We start from the raw sequence: 18,723 nt of genomic DNA on the forward strand, positions 1-18,723 counted from the left end.
CCTCATTTTGGGAGACTTGCAATCACTTCCTGTCTCCCTCACATGGTTAAAGCAATAGAAACCCTCTAAAGGCTCAAACCTTTCCACTCAAAAAATTAAAAATTAGAGTTGTACTTTAGGTTCGTCAGTCTCATGTCTTGGAGCCAAGTGACACACACAACAGTATATTAAAGCGGAGTTCCAGTCTGGGGGGTGGAATGAAAAAGGCATCAGCTACAAATACTGTGGCTGCTAACTTTTAATATGAGGAAACTTACCTGTCCAGGGACCCTGCAATGTGGGCACCCCAAGCAGATTCGTCCACCGACTTCGGGTGCAGGCGCCGGCATTGCAAATATGGGAAACTGACAGTGAAGCCTTCACTGCCGGTTTCCTACTGCGCACGCGCGGGTTGCGCTGTGCTTTTAAAACGCCATCTTATGGGACACACACAGGTCCCAGAATGCAGCAGGCGGAAGGAGGAGGGGTGGCGATCTTACCAGGAAGTGGTAGCGGGTACCTGCAAAAAACAGGTACCTGCCACCCCCTCCCCCCAAAAAGTTCCAACTGTGGCAGCGGAGGATGTGAACAAGTGGAGCTGTCCCTTTTGGGTGGAGCTCAGCTTTAACCGCTTGCCGACTGCCGCACGACTTTTTACTGCGGCGGTCAGCCCCTCACAGGCAAAGCAACGTAGGGCTACTTCGCTAGCCTGTGAGGGTCTAGGGAGCGAGCACGCGCCCCTGGAGGCACGCTCCCGCTCCCGCGCAGTCATGGACCCCCCTGTGCGTGTGCCTGGCGGACCCGATGTCCGCCGGGCACTCGCGATCGTCCATTACACCGGGAGAAAGGCAGGCGGCTAATGTAAACAAAGCCGCCTGTCATTCTCCCCTGTGTAAGAATGGTGATCATACGGTTCTACTATGTAGGACCGTTGATCACTGTTCTTACACATGAAGCCACAGCCAATCACAGTTAGAATCACGCCCCTAGGGACACACTTAACCCCTCCCTCTCAAAAAAGTTAACCACTTCACTGCCAGTGTCATTTTTACAGTAACAGTGCATATGTATAGCACTGATTACTGTAGTAATGTCACTGATAACCCCAAAAGTGTCAAAAATGTCAGTCAAGGGTCCGATCTGTCCGCCGCAATGTCTCAGTCCCGCAAAAAAAAAATCGCAGCTCGCCGCCATTACTCGTTAAAAAAAAAAAACAACAAAAATGACAAAAATCTTTCCCTTAGTTAGTAAACACAATAACTTTTGCGCAAACCAATCAAAATAGGCTTTTTGCGTTTTTTTTTTACCAAACATGTAGCAGAAAACAAATTGGCCTAAAATGTTAAAAAATGTTGATTTTTACATTTTTTTGGGGGAATTTCATATAAAAAAATGTGAAAAATATTGTTATTTTTGCAAAATTGTCGCTCTTTTTTTGTTTATAGCGCATGATCAAAAAAATCGCACAGGTGATCAAATACCACCAAAAGAAAGCTCTGTTTGTGGGAAAAAAAGGACGTCAAATTCGTTTAGGTACAGCGTCGCACGACCGCGCAATTGTCCGTTAAAGTCACGCAGTGCCGAATCGCAAAATAGGCCCTGGTCAGGAAGGAGGTAAAATTTTCCGGGGCTTAAGTTGTTAAGTTGCTTTGTAAATACTTTTTATCTCAATTTACTTTTCAATTAATAAAGCAATCATTTTTTTTAGAACAGGAAGCAAATCAAGAACACAGAATGAAAAAAAAAAATCTATTTTGATAATTTTTTTTCTCCGGCAGGTTTCTCTCCTGTCCAGGTTACGCCTAGCTAAGTAAGTACAACCTGCGGGACATGTGAAAGGACTACATCTCCCGGCAGCCTTCGCGCCGGGACGTGCTACTCAAGATGGCGGAGACGGCGACGGCTGTGAGTGGTTCGGGCAGCTCCGGAACGGTAATATTCACCTGGGAGACAAACGAATCAAATTGGGAGCGCGGGTTCATCAAGCGTTACGTTTTATTAAAAGATAGGTTCGTGTTTGAGTAGGTTCGGGACTGTTTCATGGCCTTATGGCATGCGGGAGTGATAGGAGGAAAGCAGTCACGTGAGCGGAGGTGTGGTCCGAGCTGGCCCGTGGTCACTCCAGGGGTTTTATAGAGCTTCAAGCTTGTTGTAGGACAACAAAGCAGCAATGGCGTTGTCCATAGCAACGGGTCAGCTGTCAAACTTTCTTCATAGAAAAGCAGACAACTCTCATCAATGTATGTGCATCACTGATTCACTCTCCTCTCCACCAGCTTAATAAATGGGCTTCTCTTCACTAGGAAGCTGAATGCCAAGTAAAGCTGTGAAGGACAGATATTTATTGGCCAATACAAGGCAAAGGCAGACCCCACTAAGCTACGTTAAAGCGGTAGTATACTCCGCTATATGAATTTTACCTACAGGTAAGCCTATAATAAGGCTTACCTGTAGGTACAATTAATATCTCCTAAACCGGCACGCTTTAGGAGATTTTCAACCTGCAGGCAGCTGCTGATGTCTGCGCTCTGAAGGTCCGATGGATCTTGCCGGAAAGTGAAACTCATGACGTCATCGCGGCTCCGGCCACTCGCAGCGCCGGAGCCGCTGAACCAGGAAGAGACGCCGAGGGAGCATGTAAGCTTCCTCAGGGTTGTCCAGGTGACTGTGCCGGGGCTTCGTTCTAAGGTGAGTATTTCATAATGAGCTAGTATGTGATGCATACTAGCTCATTATGCCTTTCTCCTGCAGACTGCATTCACATTGATCCGACTTGGACAGTCGTGGTCCGTCACGCTCCCATTGTGTAGTACAGGAACCGTTCTAATAGGAGCGACACAAGTCGCTCCGACTTAGAAAAAGGGTCCTGTACTACTTCGGGGCGACCTGGAGGCGACTTGCATAGACATTCATTTTATGAAGTCCGTGTAAGTCGCGCCGAAGTCACGCTGCACGTGACTTCACAGGTCGCCCCCTAAGTGCCGGTTCACACTAGGTCGCTCCGACTTAGGGGGGCGACCTGTGAAGTCGCGTGCAGCGCGACTTGCACGGACTTCATAAAATGAATGTCTATGCAAGTCGCCTCCAGGTCACCCTGAAGTAGTACAGGACCCTTTTTCTAAGTCGGAGCGACTTGTGTCGCTCCTATTAGAACGGTTCCTGTACTACACAATGGGAGCGTGATGGACCCAAGTCGGATCAGTGTGAACCGACACTTAGTCGGAGCGACGTAGTGTGAACCGGCACTTAGTGGCAGGAAAAAAAAAAGGAAAACCTTTCCTGGTTCAGGAGTGGGAGGTTGAGGCAGGAAAAAAATGCAGAATACGCATTAGCACGCCTGAGCGCTGGGCGCGTTTAGCACTTAAGCATTTTTTAATTTCAAGGGCCAAAATAAATTATTGATCTAGCCAGTGAAATAATAAATGACCAAAAGTCTGATGCACCTAAATGTATTTGGAAAATGCAGCTTTAGGTGCATTTTTAACTCTGCTTTTCTCTGGAAATAATGCCCAGTGTGCATAAGGCTTTGAAAGTGGTTGTAAAGGCTAACGGCCCTTTCACCGTCTCTGCTCTGTGTGCGTAGACGGACGTACCAGATCCCCGCTGTTCTCCATGGAGGAATCGGATGAGAACTGACCGCCTGTCCATTCTCATCCGATCCGCCAGACGGATGGAAAATAGGATTCCATCCATCCGGATTTGACGGACAGGATTGGATGTCAGCGGACATGTCTCCGCTGATATCGGCTGCCCCATAGAGATGCATGGGGCATCCGCTCAGATCCGCTTGAAAAACTGACAGGCGGATCTGAACGGACCGTATGTGTGAAAGGGGCCTAAGGGTTTTTAAATTTTTTTCTACCTTAAAGGGGAACAATACTCGCCTCAGCAATGTGGCATCTCCGAGCTCCCCGCCTGGCCTCTGACATCTTCAGGCAGCCTGCTTCCTTGTCTTGATTTCCGGCCGCTCTCATTAGCCAGGCGGAGATGACATCAGTTTAGTCAGAGTCAGCAGTGATGAATATGTACAGTGAGCTTTGTGTGCACAGCTTACTGTACAAGGGTGGACAGGCAGGTAAGTATCATTAATGCAGAAGAGAAAAATCATGTCTCTTCTGCATTAGAAATCCTGCCTGTCTGGCAATTTTAAAGCGGTTGTAAAGTTAATTATTATTAATTAAAGCATTATTGAAGAGATGCTAGCATAAAAAAAAATTGCCTGTAGCTCTTTATTATTCAAATGAAATGCAGGTCACGTGACTGTTTTCACAGACCTGCAGGTGGGAGGTTACAGAGCTGGGTAATTGTCATTGCAGGAAGTGATGTAATGCCACCAGGTGTCTGCATTTCTAAGGTGATGAAGCACAATCATACCTGGTTGCATTGTGTCACTTCCCCCTTTCCCCAGCAAAGCCAAAAGCCAGGTGACGTCACTGGCAGTCAGCAGAGGAGGGATGGCCGGGGGGTGGCTTTAACCAGACCACGGATGATACAAGCAGGCTGTGCAAGTGTACAGCTTGCTTGTATCTAAATGCGTGATGGTAGAGGAAGTAAACTGACCATGCTAGTATGGATCGTCTTCCATGCTAGCATGGTCAGTGTCCTCAAGAATAAGTCCAGGCAAAAGCTAACTAACACTAAACCTGCTGTGTGCCACATTCTAAACCTAATCTATCCAACCCTGTTAAGCAAAAATCACTGTACTTACCTATTCAGCAGCTGATCCGGTCCGGTCCCATGCTGAGATGTCAGCGGCGGCTTCAACGTAGAGGTGGGTGCAGGAGAGTCACTTGACAGAGGAAGACCCATAGTAAGTCTATGGATGATGTCAATTCCCATTCATTTCACAGCTGTTGTCAGTCCTCTCCTGCACACAGCTTCCATCACTGGAGACCAGAACTGATCGGGTGCAGAAAAGGTAAGAACATTGATTTTTGCTTTACAGGGCTAGATAGATTAGGTTTAGAATGTGGCACAGAGCAGGTTTAGCATGCGTTAGGTTTTGCCTGGACTTATCTTTTAACAGGATGACAGGACCCGGCATAATAACTGCTAGCACAATTAATATAATGTTATTATTTAACGAAAAAGCAATACATTACAGAGACAGATCCATGGTTTTATTTTTTTAAAGGGTTACAAACACCTAAACTCCTTAGCCTAAAGTTTTACTTTAAGGCATCTTCATCCATATTTCCAAACTTAAAGAATATGTAGACTCAACATTTCATATTTCTGATATGTGCCTGCCGTACCATGTATTTGTATAAGAAAGTATCCTGTTCTCTTTGTATTGCTTCCTTAATGTGAAACCCCTGGTGTTCCTGCCAGGCCTTCTGCTTTCCTATTAAAAACTGACCACACTAAGCAGGAGAGCACACTGTGGTCAGTTCTCCAGCTGTGCTGGGAACTCAGCCTGTTCTCCAATGATCAGACTTGTCCTGATACGTTCCCCCTGCACAGCCTTTCACTGGAAAGCTCAGTATGCTTATTCTTCTCCTCCCCCCGGCTCTTATGCAGCTGAGAACAGAGGGGAAATGAAAAAGGGCAAAAAGTGTTTATAATGTTTTTTTATATCTATACCCAAAATGTTTTGCCTTTAATTTCTATTTTTAACTGAATGGGTTGTTTTACAAGGTGAGGGTTTACATACGCTTTAAGCTGATCCTAATGCCCAGCCGCAGTACAATAACAAATGGATATTCTTAATATTTTATATTATTTATAAGTACCCTTTAGTATGTAATTTTACGCCACTTCCGGGCACGGCCACCTAGGCAATTACGTCACTAGGCCATTCCTGTGGATTCCTGGGATATCGGTGTCCCCTATCCAAGGAGGCACAAGGAAAATATTTCATAATTTATTATAATTGCTTAAATTTTCTTTTTGAAACATATATGAGACAGTATACTAACTACATAAATATATATCCACCATATGGTGGGTACAATAAAAACAACATAGCGACACCTAGACAAAGATTGAAATGTCTCATTCTGAGAAGATACAAGAAATCCCCCAGTGTTGGACCATGCGGTTTGTGTAGAGAACAATCATAGGTGAACAAATTTCAAGCTCTACATGTTTCGAGATAGACCCTTCTTCAGGAGCTCTTCAAACATATGCTCCAATTGGACTCCAAAGAGGAGAGAAAAGGAGGTTGTTAAGGCAGTAGCGGGGGTATGCTGGGATTTTGTAAAATGTTCACTACAGGGATGCTAGGCCAATATTTCCCAAATATCATGAATGTCTTACCCCATGTCTCCCAGAGAAACCAAATAATCATATGTATACAGTAAACCCACCTCCATCGCAGGGGTTACGTTCCGGACCCACCCGCGAAAAGTGAAAATCCGCGAAATAGAAAACCCCTATTAAAATACACTGTAGGCATGTTTTTTTTTAACTGTCACTGTACTTTTAAAAGCATTTTAACGTCTTTAACCACTTTACCCCCGGAGGATTTTGCTGTCTTACGTCCAGGCCACTTTTTGCGATTCGGCGCTGTGCGACTTTAACTGACAATTGCGCGGTCGTGCGACGCCGTACCCAAACGAAATTTACGTCCTTTTTTTTCCACAAACAGAGCTTTCTTTTGGTGGTATTTGATCACCTGTGCAATTTTTACTTTTTGCGCTATAAACAAAAAAATAGCGTTTATTTTGAAAAAATAACAATATTTTTAACATTTTTTTATATGAAATTCCCCCCAAAAAATATGTAAAAATCTAATTTTTTTTTAAATTTTTGGCCAATTTTGTTTTCTGCTACCTATGTTTGGTAAAAAAAATCACAATAAGCGTATTTTGATTGGTTTGCGCAAAAGTTATTGCGTTTACTAACTAAGGGAAAGATTTCTGTCATTTTTGGTGTTTTTTTTTTTTTAACGAGTAATGGTGGCGATCTGCGATTTTTTTTTTTTTTTTTTTTTTTTTTTTTTTTTTTTTTTTTTTTTTGCGGGACTGTGACATTGCGGCGGACCCTTGACTGACATTTTTTACACTTTTGGGGGTACCAGTGACATTACTGCAGTAATCAGTGCTATATATATGCACTGTCACTGTAAAAATGACACTGGCAGGGAAGGGGTTAATTTTATTGGAGAGGGAGGGGTTAATGTATGCCTGGTGCTTACTGACGTGTGGGGGGGGAGGTGACTGAGTGAGTTAGGGACAGATCGGAAGTTCAACTATGCTGAACACTCCGATCTGTCACTCCCTGTCACTTAGGAGATCCGCCTGCTCTGTTTACACAGGCGGGCGGATCTCCAAACTAGATTCCCCGACGATCGGGGAAGAGCGGCGGCTGGCCCGACTCCTGCTGTGAATGAAAACAGCGGGAGCGCGCCTCCTACAGGGGGAGGAGTCCATCGACGTAGGTTTACGTCGCTGGACGATAACAAGCCACTGTGCCGCAGTAGAGGCACAGTGAGCGGTCGTAAAGTGGTTAAACACACTTTCAAAACAATAGAAACTCATTTAAACACATAAAAGATACTGAGAGACAGAGCAAGAGCTATGGAAAACGCAAAAATAATTAATTTTCAATGATTTAATTAGTAAAATAACATTACAGAAAAAAATGCAATATACCAGGACCGCAAAAACTGAACCGCGATAGAGCGGGGGTTTACTGTATAGGATAGATATGCAGGTCAGACACTGATGGCCAATATAATTGGGCAAAATCAGTATCAGACAAACACTAAAAGGTTAGTCTGCTGCAGTGGATCGCAGCTGTAGATAAAACAGCCCAATGACGTTCCAGATAGATATCTGACCAACCAGTTTGCCATCCGAGCGTATAGCCACACATTCCCCGAAGGTGTCCTCTATCCCAGGAGTCTTCGGGTAGCCTAATAGCCTAATCTCGTGGTATTTCTAGACAGCATTTTCTTTGTTGTCAACAGGTTGCTATAACTTCTGCCAATGCTATAGCATATATAAGGTAAGTATAACATATTTGTTTTATTTTTTTTAAAATTGATTTTAGTAACGCTGTAAGCTAACCACAAATGTTACAATCTTGTTGTGCAATTTTCAAAATCTACTACAATCTAGGTAGTGCAAAAGTCTGTCTGATTGGAAAGATTGGGTAAGTCCAAATATTGCATAGTCCTGGTAAATCTAAAGTAGATTGCACAAAGATATATACAGTGTATATGTATGTATGTGTGTGTGTGTGTGTATATATATATATATATATATATATATATATATATATACAGTATTTTACAAAAGAGAGTACACCCCTCAAAATAACTCAACACAGCCATTAATGTCTAAACCACTGGCAACAAAAGTGAGTACACCCCTAATTGAAAATGTCCAAATTGGGCCCAATTAGCCATTTTTTTCTCCCCAGTGTCATGTGTGTTAAATTTGGTGTTATTACTCTCACTTTCTCATACTGATCACTGGAAGTTTAACATGGCACCTCATGGCAAGTGGCAAAGAAGAACTCTCTAAGGATCTGAAAAAAATAATTTTTGCTCTACATAAAGATGGTCTAGGCCAGTGATGGCAAACCTTGGCACCCCAGGTTTTTTTCTAACTACATTTCCCATGATGCTCATGCACTCTGCAGTGTAGCTGAGCATCATGGGAAATGTAGTTCCAAAACATCTGGAGTGCCCAGATTCGCCATCACTGGTCTAGGATACAAGAAGATTGCCATGAGACTGAGCTGCAGCATGGTGGCCAAGATCAAACAGCGGTTTTACAGGACAGGTTCCTCTCAGAACAGGCCTCGCCATGGTTGACCAAAGAAGTTGAGTGCATGTGCTCAGCGTCATATCCAGAGGTTGTCTTTGGGAAATAGACGCATGAGTGCTGTCAGCATTGCTGCAGAGGTGGAAGGGGTGGGGGGGGGGGGGGGGGTGGAAGTCAGCCTGTCAGTGCTCAGACCATACGCCACACATTGCATCAAATTGGTCTGCATGGCAGTCATCCCAGAAGGAAGCCTCTTCTAAAGATGATGCACAAGAAAGCCCGCAAACAGTTTGCTAAAGACAAGCAGACTAAGGACATGGAATACTAGAACCATGTCCTGGGGTCTGATGAGACCAAGATAAACTTATTTGGTTCAGATGGTGTCAAGCGTATGTGGCTTGAAACCATCTGAACTGTATTTGTACTGCAGCTGGGTGTGTGGCAGCAACCGGGTGAGGAGTACAAAGACAAGTGTGTCTTGCCTACATTTAAGCATGGTGTTGGGTGTGTCATGGTATGGGGCTGCATGAGTGCTGCCGGCATCGGGGAGCTACAGTTCACTGAGGGAACCATGAATGCCAACATGTACTGTGACATACTCAATGGCTGTGTGTTGAGTTGTTTTGACAGGACAGCAAATTTACACTGTTATACAAGCTGTACACTCACTACTTTACATTGTAGCAAAGTGTAATTTCTTCAGTGTTGTCACATAAAAAGATATAATAAAATATTTACAAAAATGTGAGAGGTGTACTCACTTTTGTGAGATACTGTGTGTGTGTGTGTGTATATATATATATATATATATATATATATATATATATATATATATATATATATATATATATATATATATATATATATATATATATATTAATATATATGTATATGTCAGGTCAATAAATATTAGGACGTCGACACAATTCTAATATTTTTGGCTCTATAATGGATTTGAAATGAAACAAACAAGATGCGCTTTAACTGCAGCCTTTCAGCTTTAATTTGAGGGTATTTACATCCAAATCAACAGTTTAAAAAGTGGCTGGCACATATACAAGGGACCAAAAGTAATGGGGCAATTGGCTGCTCAGTTGTTCCATGGCCAGGTGTGTGTTATTCCCTCATCCCATTTACAAGGAGCAGATAAAAGGTCCAGAGTTCATTTCAAGTGTGCTATTTGCATTTGGAATCTGTTGCTGTCAACTCTCAATATGAGATCCAAAGAGCTGTCACTATCAGTGAAGCAAGCCATCATTAGGCTGAAAAAACAAAACAAACCCATCAGAGAGATAGCAAAAACATTAGGTGTGGCCAAATCAACTGTTTGGAACATCCTTAAAAAGAAAGAACACGCCGGTGAGCTCAGCGACACCAAAAGACCCGGAAGACCACGGAAAACAACTGTAGTGGATGACCAAATAATTCCTTCCCTGGTGAAGAAAACACCCTTCACAACAGTTGGCCAGATCAAGAACACTCTCCAGGAGGTAGGTGTATGTGTGTCAAAGTCAACAATCAAGAGAAGACTTCCCCAGAGTGAATACAGAGGGTTCACCACAAGATGTAAACCATTGGTGAGCCTCAAAAACAGGAAGGCCAGATTAGAGTTTGCCAAACAACATCTAAAAAAGCCTTCACAGTTCTGGAACAACATCATATGGACAGATGAGACCAAGATCAACTTGTACCAGAGTGATGGGAAGAGAAGAGTATGGAGAAGGAAAGGAACTGCTCATGATCCAAAGCATACCACCTAATCAGTGAAGCATGGTGGTGGTAGTATCATGGCGTGGGCATGTATGGCTGCCAACAGAACTGGTTCTCTTGTATTTATTGATGATTTGACTGCTACCAAAAGCAGCAGGATGAATTCTAAAGTGTTTCAGGCAATATTATCTGCTCATATTCAGCCAAATGCTTTAGAACTCATTGGACGGCGCTTCACAGTGCAGATGGACAATGACCCAAAGCATACTGCGAAAGCAACCAAAGAGTTTTTTTATGGGAAAGAAGTGGAATGTTATGCAATGGCCAAGTCAATCACCTGACCTGAAACCGATTGAGCATGCATTTCACTTGCTGAAGACAAAACTGAAGGGAAAATGCCCCAAAATCAAGCAGGAACTGAAGACAGTTGCAGTAGAGGCCTGGCAGAGCATCACCAGAGATGAAACCCAGCGTCTGGTGATGTCTATGCATTCCAGACTTCAGGCTGTAATTGACTTCAAAGGATTTGCAACCAAGTATTAAAAAGTGAAAGTTTGATTTATGATTGTTACTCTGTCCCATTACTTTTGGTCCCTTAAAAAGTGGGAGGCGCATATACAAACTGTTGTAATTCCTACACAGTTCACCTGATTTGGATGTAAATACCCTCAAATTAAAGCTGAAAGTCTGCAGGTAAAGTACATATTGTTTGTTTCATTTCAAATCCATTGTGGTGCTGTATAGAGCCAAAAAGATTAGAATTGTGTTGATGTCCCAATAGTCCCAATATTTATGGACCAGACTATGTGTGTGTATATGTATGTATATGTATGTATATGTGTGTGTGTGTATATGTATGTATATATATAATACACAGTGCTTTGCAAAAGTATTCGGCCCCCTTGAACTTTTCGACCTTTTGCCAAATTTCAGGCTTCAAACATAAAGATATAAAACTGTAATTTTTTGTGAAGAATCAACAAGTGGGACACAATCATAAAGTGAAACGAAATTTATTGGATATTTCAAACTTTTTTAACAAATATGATTTTGGTTTCATCTGACCAGAGCACCTTCTTCCACATGTTTGATGTGTCTCCCAGGTGGCTTGTGGCAAACTTTAAACGACACTTTTTATGGATATCTTTAAGAAATGGCTTTCTTCTTGCCACTCTTCCATAAAGGCCAGATTTGTGCAGTAAACGACTGATTGTTGTCCTATGGACGGAGTCTCCCACCTCAGCTGTAGATCTCTGTAGTTCATCCAGAGTGAACCTGGATGAGAGATGGGCCTCTTGGCTGCATCTCTGATCAGTCTTCTCCTTGTATGAGCTGAAAGTTTAGAGGGACGACCAGGTCTTCGTAGATTTGCAGTGATCTGATACTCCCATTTCAATATTATCGCTTGCACAGTGCTCCTTGGGATGTTTAAAGCTTGGGAAATCTTTTTGTATCCAAATCCGGCTTTAAACTTCTCCACAACAGTATCTCGGACCTGCCTGGTGTGTTCCTTGTTCTTTATGATGCTCTCTGCGCTTTAAACGGACCTCTGAGACTATCACAGTGCAGGTGCATTTATACGGAGACTTGATTACACACAGATGGATTCTATTTATCATCATTAGTCATTTAGGTCAACATTGGATCATTCAGAGATCCTCACTGAACTTCTGGAGAGAGTTTGCTGCACTGAAAGTAAAGGGGCTGAATAATTTTGCACGCCCAATCTTTCAGTTTTTTATTTGTCAAAGTTTGAAATATCCAATAAATTTCGTTCCACTTCATGATTGTGTCCCACTAGTTGTTGATTCTTCACAAAAAATTACAGTTTTATATCTTTGTTTGAAGCCTGAAATGTGGCAAAAGGTCGCAAAGTTCAAGGGGGCCGAATACTTTCGCAAGGCACTGTGTGTGTATGTATGTATGTGTGTGTGTGTGTGTGTGTGTGTATATATATATATCGGACCAGGGGGGCAACATTAAGATCAGGTATAATAGGGTAAGCAGGATAAGGGCAATGGAATAGGGGTGTGGGGAGTACCATCTACAGCGGAGCAGCTTGCAAATCTCCGGCAAGAGGACAACGACGCCACAATGGTCGGTGAGAAGCCTCTATATATTCCCCGGCCAAGGTGGGTAGACAAAAGGGGGCAGCGAAGGTCCCTACCAGGGGCGTAATAACTCTCCATGTCCACCCACCCACAGTGGCGCCGGGCCCTTAGAGAACCAAAAGCGAAGGGGGGCCAGAACACCCGCCTCGTAGTAGTCCCTAATGGAGACCATACATACCCCCCCAGCCCTCCGGTGGCGAAGTGATCTCGCGAAAGAACATCGCGCTCTTTTACCGTTCCATACGTATCTACCCAAGATAGATTGGGCTGAGCTAAAAAAGGAGTTAGGGACCGGGATCGGGAGAGTTCTGAAGAGGTATAGCAATTGGGGAAGCAGGATCATCTTGAAGGAGGCAAGTCTACCGGACCATGAAAGCTCGGTAATCACCATCGATTTTAGCTTAGGGTTCATTTTATCAAGGAAGGGTACATGGTTAGCTTTAACGGGGTCCCTTGTGGTAGGAGTAAGAGTAATACCCAAGTATTTGACACCAGATGTTGACCATTCATAGGGGAAAGTGGTCATCAATTTGTTCTTCACTTTAGACGGGACACCAATGGCCAATATGTTGGATTTTGAGGCATTGACTTTGTAATACGAAATTTTGTTAGACGCATCAAGTACAGATTGAACAGAAGCCAGGGAACGATCCACGTCAGACAACCATAAAATATCGTCAGCGAACAGGCTGATCTTATGGACCTTACGATTTTATATTTATACCCGAGATTCCAGGGCATGTTCTGCTATATATCACCAGGGGTTCGATCAGAAGATCGAAAATCAGTGGGGAAAGGGGGCACCCCTGGCATGTACCGTTTGTGATTGGAAAGGAATCGGACAGGACCCCCGAGGCAAGCACCCGCGCACTAGGACTCGTGTATAGCGCCATCATAGCGGAGTAAATGTGACCCTGGAATCCAAAGGTAGACAGCGTCTTGGCCAAGTAATCCCTATGGATCCTTTGGAATCCTTCTCTGCGTCCAACGCGAGAAGCAGAGAAGGCGTTCCTGCAGACTCCGCCGCATAGATGACATTGAGGAGGCGTCGAGTAGCATCGCCGGCCTGGCGCTTTTTAATAAAACCTGACTGGTCTGGGTGGATCAGGGAAGGCATAATGTTTGTCAGGCGCGTTGCAATGGTTTTGGCGTAGATCTTTAAATCGCAATTCAACAGCGAAATGGGCCGGAAATTCCGAGGGGAGACGGGATCCTTCCCTGGCTTAGGCAATGTTACAATGGTCGCGCTCAACATTTCTGTGGGGAAGGACGAAGAGGCAGCATTAAAAAGTGTAACCATATAGGGGGCCAGAATAGATGAAAAGGTCCTATAATATTCCCTTTAAAAGCCATCCGGTCCAGGGGATTTGTTATTAGGTAGGGACGATATAGTTTGGAGAATCTCAGTAGTGGTAAAGGGAGCGTTTTAACGCATCTAGTTCATCTTTAAACTCCGCAGCAATGGCGCGGGGGTGTTGGATGTGCTGTTTGGAAACGGTGGATGAGGTATGGGATTTTAGTTTTGTGACGTATTCCCTTCAATCGTCCTGCTAACATTTTGCCGGTCTTGTTGCCGGAAATGTAATACAGCATTTTCAACCGTCTATTGGCCAGTTCAAATCTATCCAACAGAAGGGTTCTCAGATCCAACCGTTTCTGAGAAACCTTGTGTCGATTCAGGGAAGAAGGGTGAAGCATATTCATAGATTCTAATCTCCGAATGTCTGCTGTAAGCTCATCTAGTTGTTTAAGCCGCTGCCTCTTTGCCCTAGCCCCCATCTTGACAAGGGTACCTCTAAGTACCGCCTTGTGGGCATTCCACAAACGGAAGGGGTCCGCAATAGAGGGAGCATTGTCTTGAAAATAGTTATGTAAGTCTTTTGTCAACTCAACAACATTCGCCTGGTTTTGGAGTAAGTTTGCGTTCAGACGCCAAGTGGAGGAGCCTGAAACTGAAAAAGAGTCCTCCAGTGTAAGCTTAACAGAAGCGTGATCCGACCATGTTATGGTGTTAATGTCCACTGCAGAAGTCCTCAGTAACAGGTCACGCTCTAGCAAAAAAAAGATCAATCCTGCTGTAACAATTGTGCGGTGATGGAAAAAAAAACTATAGTCCCTTTCGGAGTCATGGAGACAGCGCCACCCATCGAATAGGTCACTATGATCAATAAATGGCTGTAAGGCTGGCTGTTTCTGTTTGGGGGTGTAAGAGGAGTCCATAGAGGGGTTGGGCGTTAAATTGAAATCACCACAAAATAGCATTGGTCCCTTTTTTAACCTTGCGCACCCGTTTCAGTAACTTGGTTAGGAATGACCGTTGGCCCGTGTTGGGGGCATAAGTGTTAACTATCGTCAATGTTGTGGAGTTGAGCTCACATACCAGAACATGATAGCGGCCCCGGGGATCCTTAACTTCTTGTATTAGGGAGAATGCTACCGTGTCTCTAATGGTGGTCATTACTCCTCGCTTTTTGGAGTCGGCACTCGCCATGAAAATGAACGGGAATTGTCGGTGCGCACATCCTGGGGGATTCATTGCAAGAAAATGCGTTTCCTGTACCGCCAGGATGTCACAGCCATGCTCCAAGGCCTCCTACCATAAGGATCTACGCTTTGCAGGGTGATTTAGACCCTTGGCATTAATGGTAAGAAAGTGTATCCCCATGGTGGAAAGTGAAGAATGAACATCGTTAAAGCAGAAATAAAGAAAATGCGCCTTACATATGACGTTTTCAGGGTACGCTGATCTCCATGACAGGGTTCCTGGCTACATCTCAGGTGCTGTAGCAAGCATGACCTTAAATGAAAATAAAAGGAGAAAAAGAGAAAAACAACATAGGAAGGGAAAACAACGTACAGTCGCTCAGGAGAGCCCAACAGGGACTCAGAGAGGCAACAACGTGATGCGGCATTGGTACCGCTCAAAAGGAGGCAAAAGTTCAGCAAAAACATACTGGAAAGTGTCCGAAGGGAATATACTCAACTCTGCAAAGCCCACGGAGGTGGTGTTATCCCCTTTCATTATTTGTGGGAGCGAGAATTCTTAGTGGTCACTAGACGCCACTCAGGGTTCCCGTTGCGGTGTCCCTTGTCCGGAGGATCACCCTCTCCAGATTCCGGAAGTATACGCCATTGCTGAAGCAGAGAGATTCCTTTTTCAAAGGCGTCAATCACATGAGTCGCACTAGCGTGCGTGACTATTAGTCGCGCAGGGTATCCCCATCGGTAAACTATCTTGTGATTTCTCAGTGGTTTGGTGATAGTGTTGAGGGCCCTACGTTTCTGTAAAGTGCATTGCGATAGATCCGCAAAAAACTGGAGGTGTGCATATTGTGGGGACAGAGATCCAAGGTCTTGGGATGCCCTCATTAGTCTGCCCTTCACATGAAAGAAGTGCAAACGGAGGATGACATCACGGGGTACCTTGTTGGGCAAATATGACGATTTAGGCAGGCGGTGAATACGATCAATGGTCACGTTTAAGTCTGTAGCATCAGGTAAGATGGCTTTGAAGAGTAGAGTGGCGTATTCTCTCAGGTCCTCCTGATGCACATTCTCAGGGACCCCTCTGATTTTAAAATTGGTACGCCTGGACCGATCTTCAATGTCCGCCAGTTTAGCCCTGACTCTGTCCTTATCCTCCTCATTATGGTCATGGGCATCCACTAGGTCGTTAATTGTGGTGACAAAATCCCCCATTTTGGTTTCTACATGCCCAACTCTGGTAGTGACTGCTTGAAGATCAGTGTTAAATCTGTGCATGTATCAGGCCAAGTCAGATTGCAGGGAGCTGCGCAGTGACACTAGCATGTCTTTAAGGACTGATTCTTTAACAGGCCTCGCTGGCTGGAAACTCCTCTATAGTGTCAGGAAGCTCCCTGATGTCCTCTCCCAGGAACCCCATAGGGCTCACCTCGGCTTCAGAGTTGCGGTCATTCAGACGAAACCTTGCCTTTTCTGGGCTGCCCGACTGCGGTATGGAGCTGAAGGCAAGAGGCAGTCCGGGCTCTGCAGGACGGGAGGCAGCTGGGGAGAATTGTGGGGAGTTGGAGGCTTCTGGCGCGGAGGAGCCAGCGCCATCTTGCCTCTCCCCTGGAGCTTGTGGCATGAAGAAGGCTGTGAGCTTTTGCGGCCGCTGTTCGTCCTTCCGCTTCCTCGTCATGATCCCTCAGTTTCAGGGAAGCAGATAGCTTGGTCGGTGGTGAGAAAACGGGTCAGGGGAAGCCGTATGTGCCGCTTCGTCTCCGTGGCTGTGAGGAGCAGAGGATTCACGCGGCCATCTTCTTTCCCGGCCAGACACGCCCCCTCAAAAAATATTTTAAGCAACATACCGCATGGATTCATGAAAGACAGAAGTTGTCAAACAAACCTGATTTCTTTTTATGAGGAGGCAAGTAAAACTTGGATAGAGGGGTGGCTGTGAACGTAGTATACTTGGATTTTGCTGAAAGTGTTTGACGCCGATCCCTACACACAGCTAATGTGTAAAGTCTACAGGCTTGGAAGGATCCGTTTGTAAATGGATAATAAACTGGCTAAAATATAGAATTCAGAGAGTAGTGGTTAATGATTCGTACTGTGAATGGTCTAAGGTTATCAGTGGTGTACCCCAAGGTTCAGTGTTGGGTCCCTTACTTTTTAATATCTTTTATAAATGATATAGGGTTTGGGGTTAAAAGTACCATTGCAGTCTTTGCAGATGACACCAAGCTATGCAGGGGAATAACTTCCTTACAGGATGTCTCCAATTTACATGCTGACCTCAATGCACTGTTTCATTGGGCAACTATGTGGCAAATGAGGTTTAATGTTGATAAATGTAAAGGTATGCACTTGGAGGGCTAAGAATATGCATGCATCATACATACTAGGGGGAGTACAATTGGGAGAATCCATAGCGGAGAAGGATCTGTGTGTTCTGGTAGATCCTAAGCTTAATAATAGCATGCATTGCCAAGCTGCGGTTTCCAAAGCAAGCAAAGTCCTTTCTTGTATTAACAGAGGCATGGACTCCAGAGAGAGAGATATAATTTTGCCCCTTTACAAATCATTATTAAGACCTCATCTGATATATGCAGTTCAGTTTTGGGCACCAGTTCTAAAAAAGAATATGGGGGAACTGCAGAAAGTGCAGAGAAGGGCAACCAAACTGATAAGAGGCATGGAGGAGCTCCGCTATAAGGTGAGATTGGAGGAACCAAATTTATTCTCTCTTGAGAAGAGGAGATTAAGGGGGGATATGTTTAACATGTATAAATACATAAGGGGTTCAAATAGTGAACTTGGTGTTGAGTTATTCACTTTAAGGTCATCACCAAGGACAAGGGGGCACTGTTTACATCTCTAGGAAAATACATTTTGTCTCCAAATACGGAAAGGGTTCTTTACAGTAAGAGCTGTGAAAAGGTGCAATAAACTCCCTTCAGAGGTGGTTCTGGCCAGCTCAGTAGATCATGTTAAAGGCCTGGATTCTTTCCTAGGTATACATAATATAACTGGGTACTAATTTTTTATAGGTAAAGTTGATCCAGGAAATATCTGATTGCCTCTCAGGGGTTCAAGAAGGAATTTTTTCCCCTGCTGTATCAAATTGGGATCATGCTTTGCTGGGGTTTTTTGCCTTCCTCTGGATCAACTGCGGGTATAGTATTGTGTATATGGGATTGTATGGTTGTGTTTTCTTTACTGTTTTTTTTATTGGTTGAGCCAGATGGACTTGTGTCTTTTTTTTCAACCTGACTAACTATGTAACTATGTCAGTATCAGAAAATATGCCCAAAAAGCATGGTTTGGAATCCAATGTCTCCGGTGAGCCAATCTAGTAATGGAGGAACTGGACGACTTGCGCCCAGAACCCATGGATGCGAGGACATTGCCAGAGGAGGTGCCCAAATGTGCCAATAGATATTAAACATTTAGAGCATGTGGGGCTATGGGAAGGATCGAGTTTGGCCAGCCCACCCGGTGTTAAATATGCTCTATGCACAATATAGACTTGTATGAGTTGGGGTAATTATCATGTCATAGAAAATGGATATGAGTTTACGTGAATCACATCCAAAACATCTAGGGAGAGTAATACAGGGTAATTGCCTGCGAATTGTGAGTGTAATGCGTGTGGTACTTGGAAGAAGCGAAATAACATATAATTCGGGAGAGTAAATTCTGTTTTTAATTGTTCAAACGTTTTAATGTTACCATTGTCTAAA

The 18,723-nt window shown here is 44.1% G+C and overlaps 1 protein-coding gene across 1 annotated transcript in view; it reads left to right on the forward strand.

The window, feature by feature from the left end:
* The first annotated feature begins 1,843 nt into the window (after nt 1–1,843).
* TAF8 (TATA-box binding protein associated factor 8) overlaps nt 1,844–18,723 on the forward strand; it is a 40,874-nt gene continuing 23,994 nt past the window's right edge. The window contains exon 1 of the mRNA XM_082244368.1: nt 1,844–1,911. Coding sequence (XP_082100494.1) covers nt 1,864–1,911 — 48 coding nt within the window. The 5' untranslated portion in view covers nt 1,844–1,863. The remainder of the gene's footprint in view (nt 1,912–18,723) is intronic.

The sequence above is a fragment of the Pelophylax lessonae genome, assembly GCF_965119305.1.
Source record: "Pelophylax lessonae genome assembly, chromosome: 2".
NCBI lineage: Eukaryota > Metazoa > Chordata > Amphibia > Anura > Ranidae > Pelophylax > Pelophylax lessonae.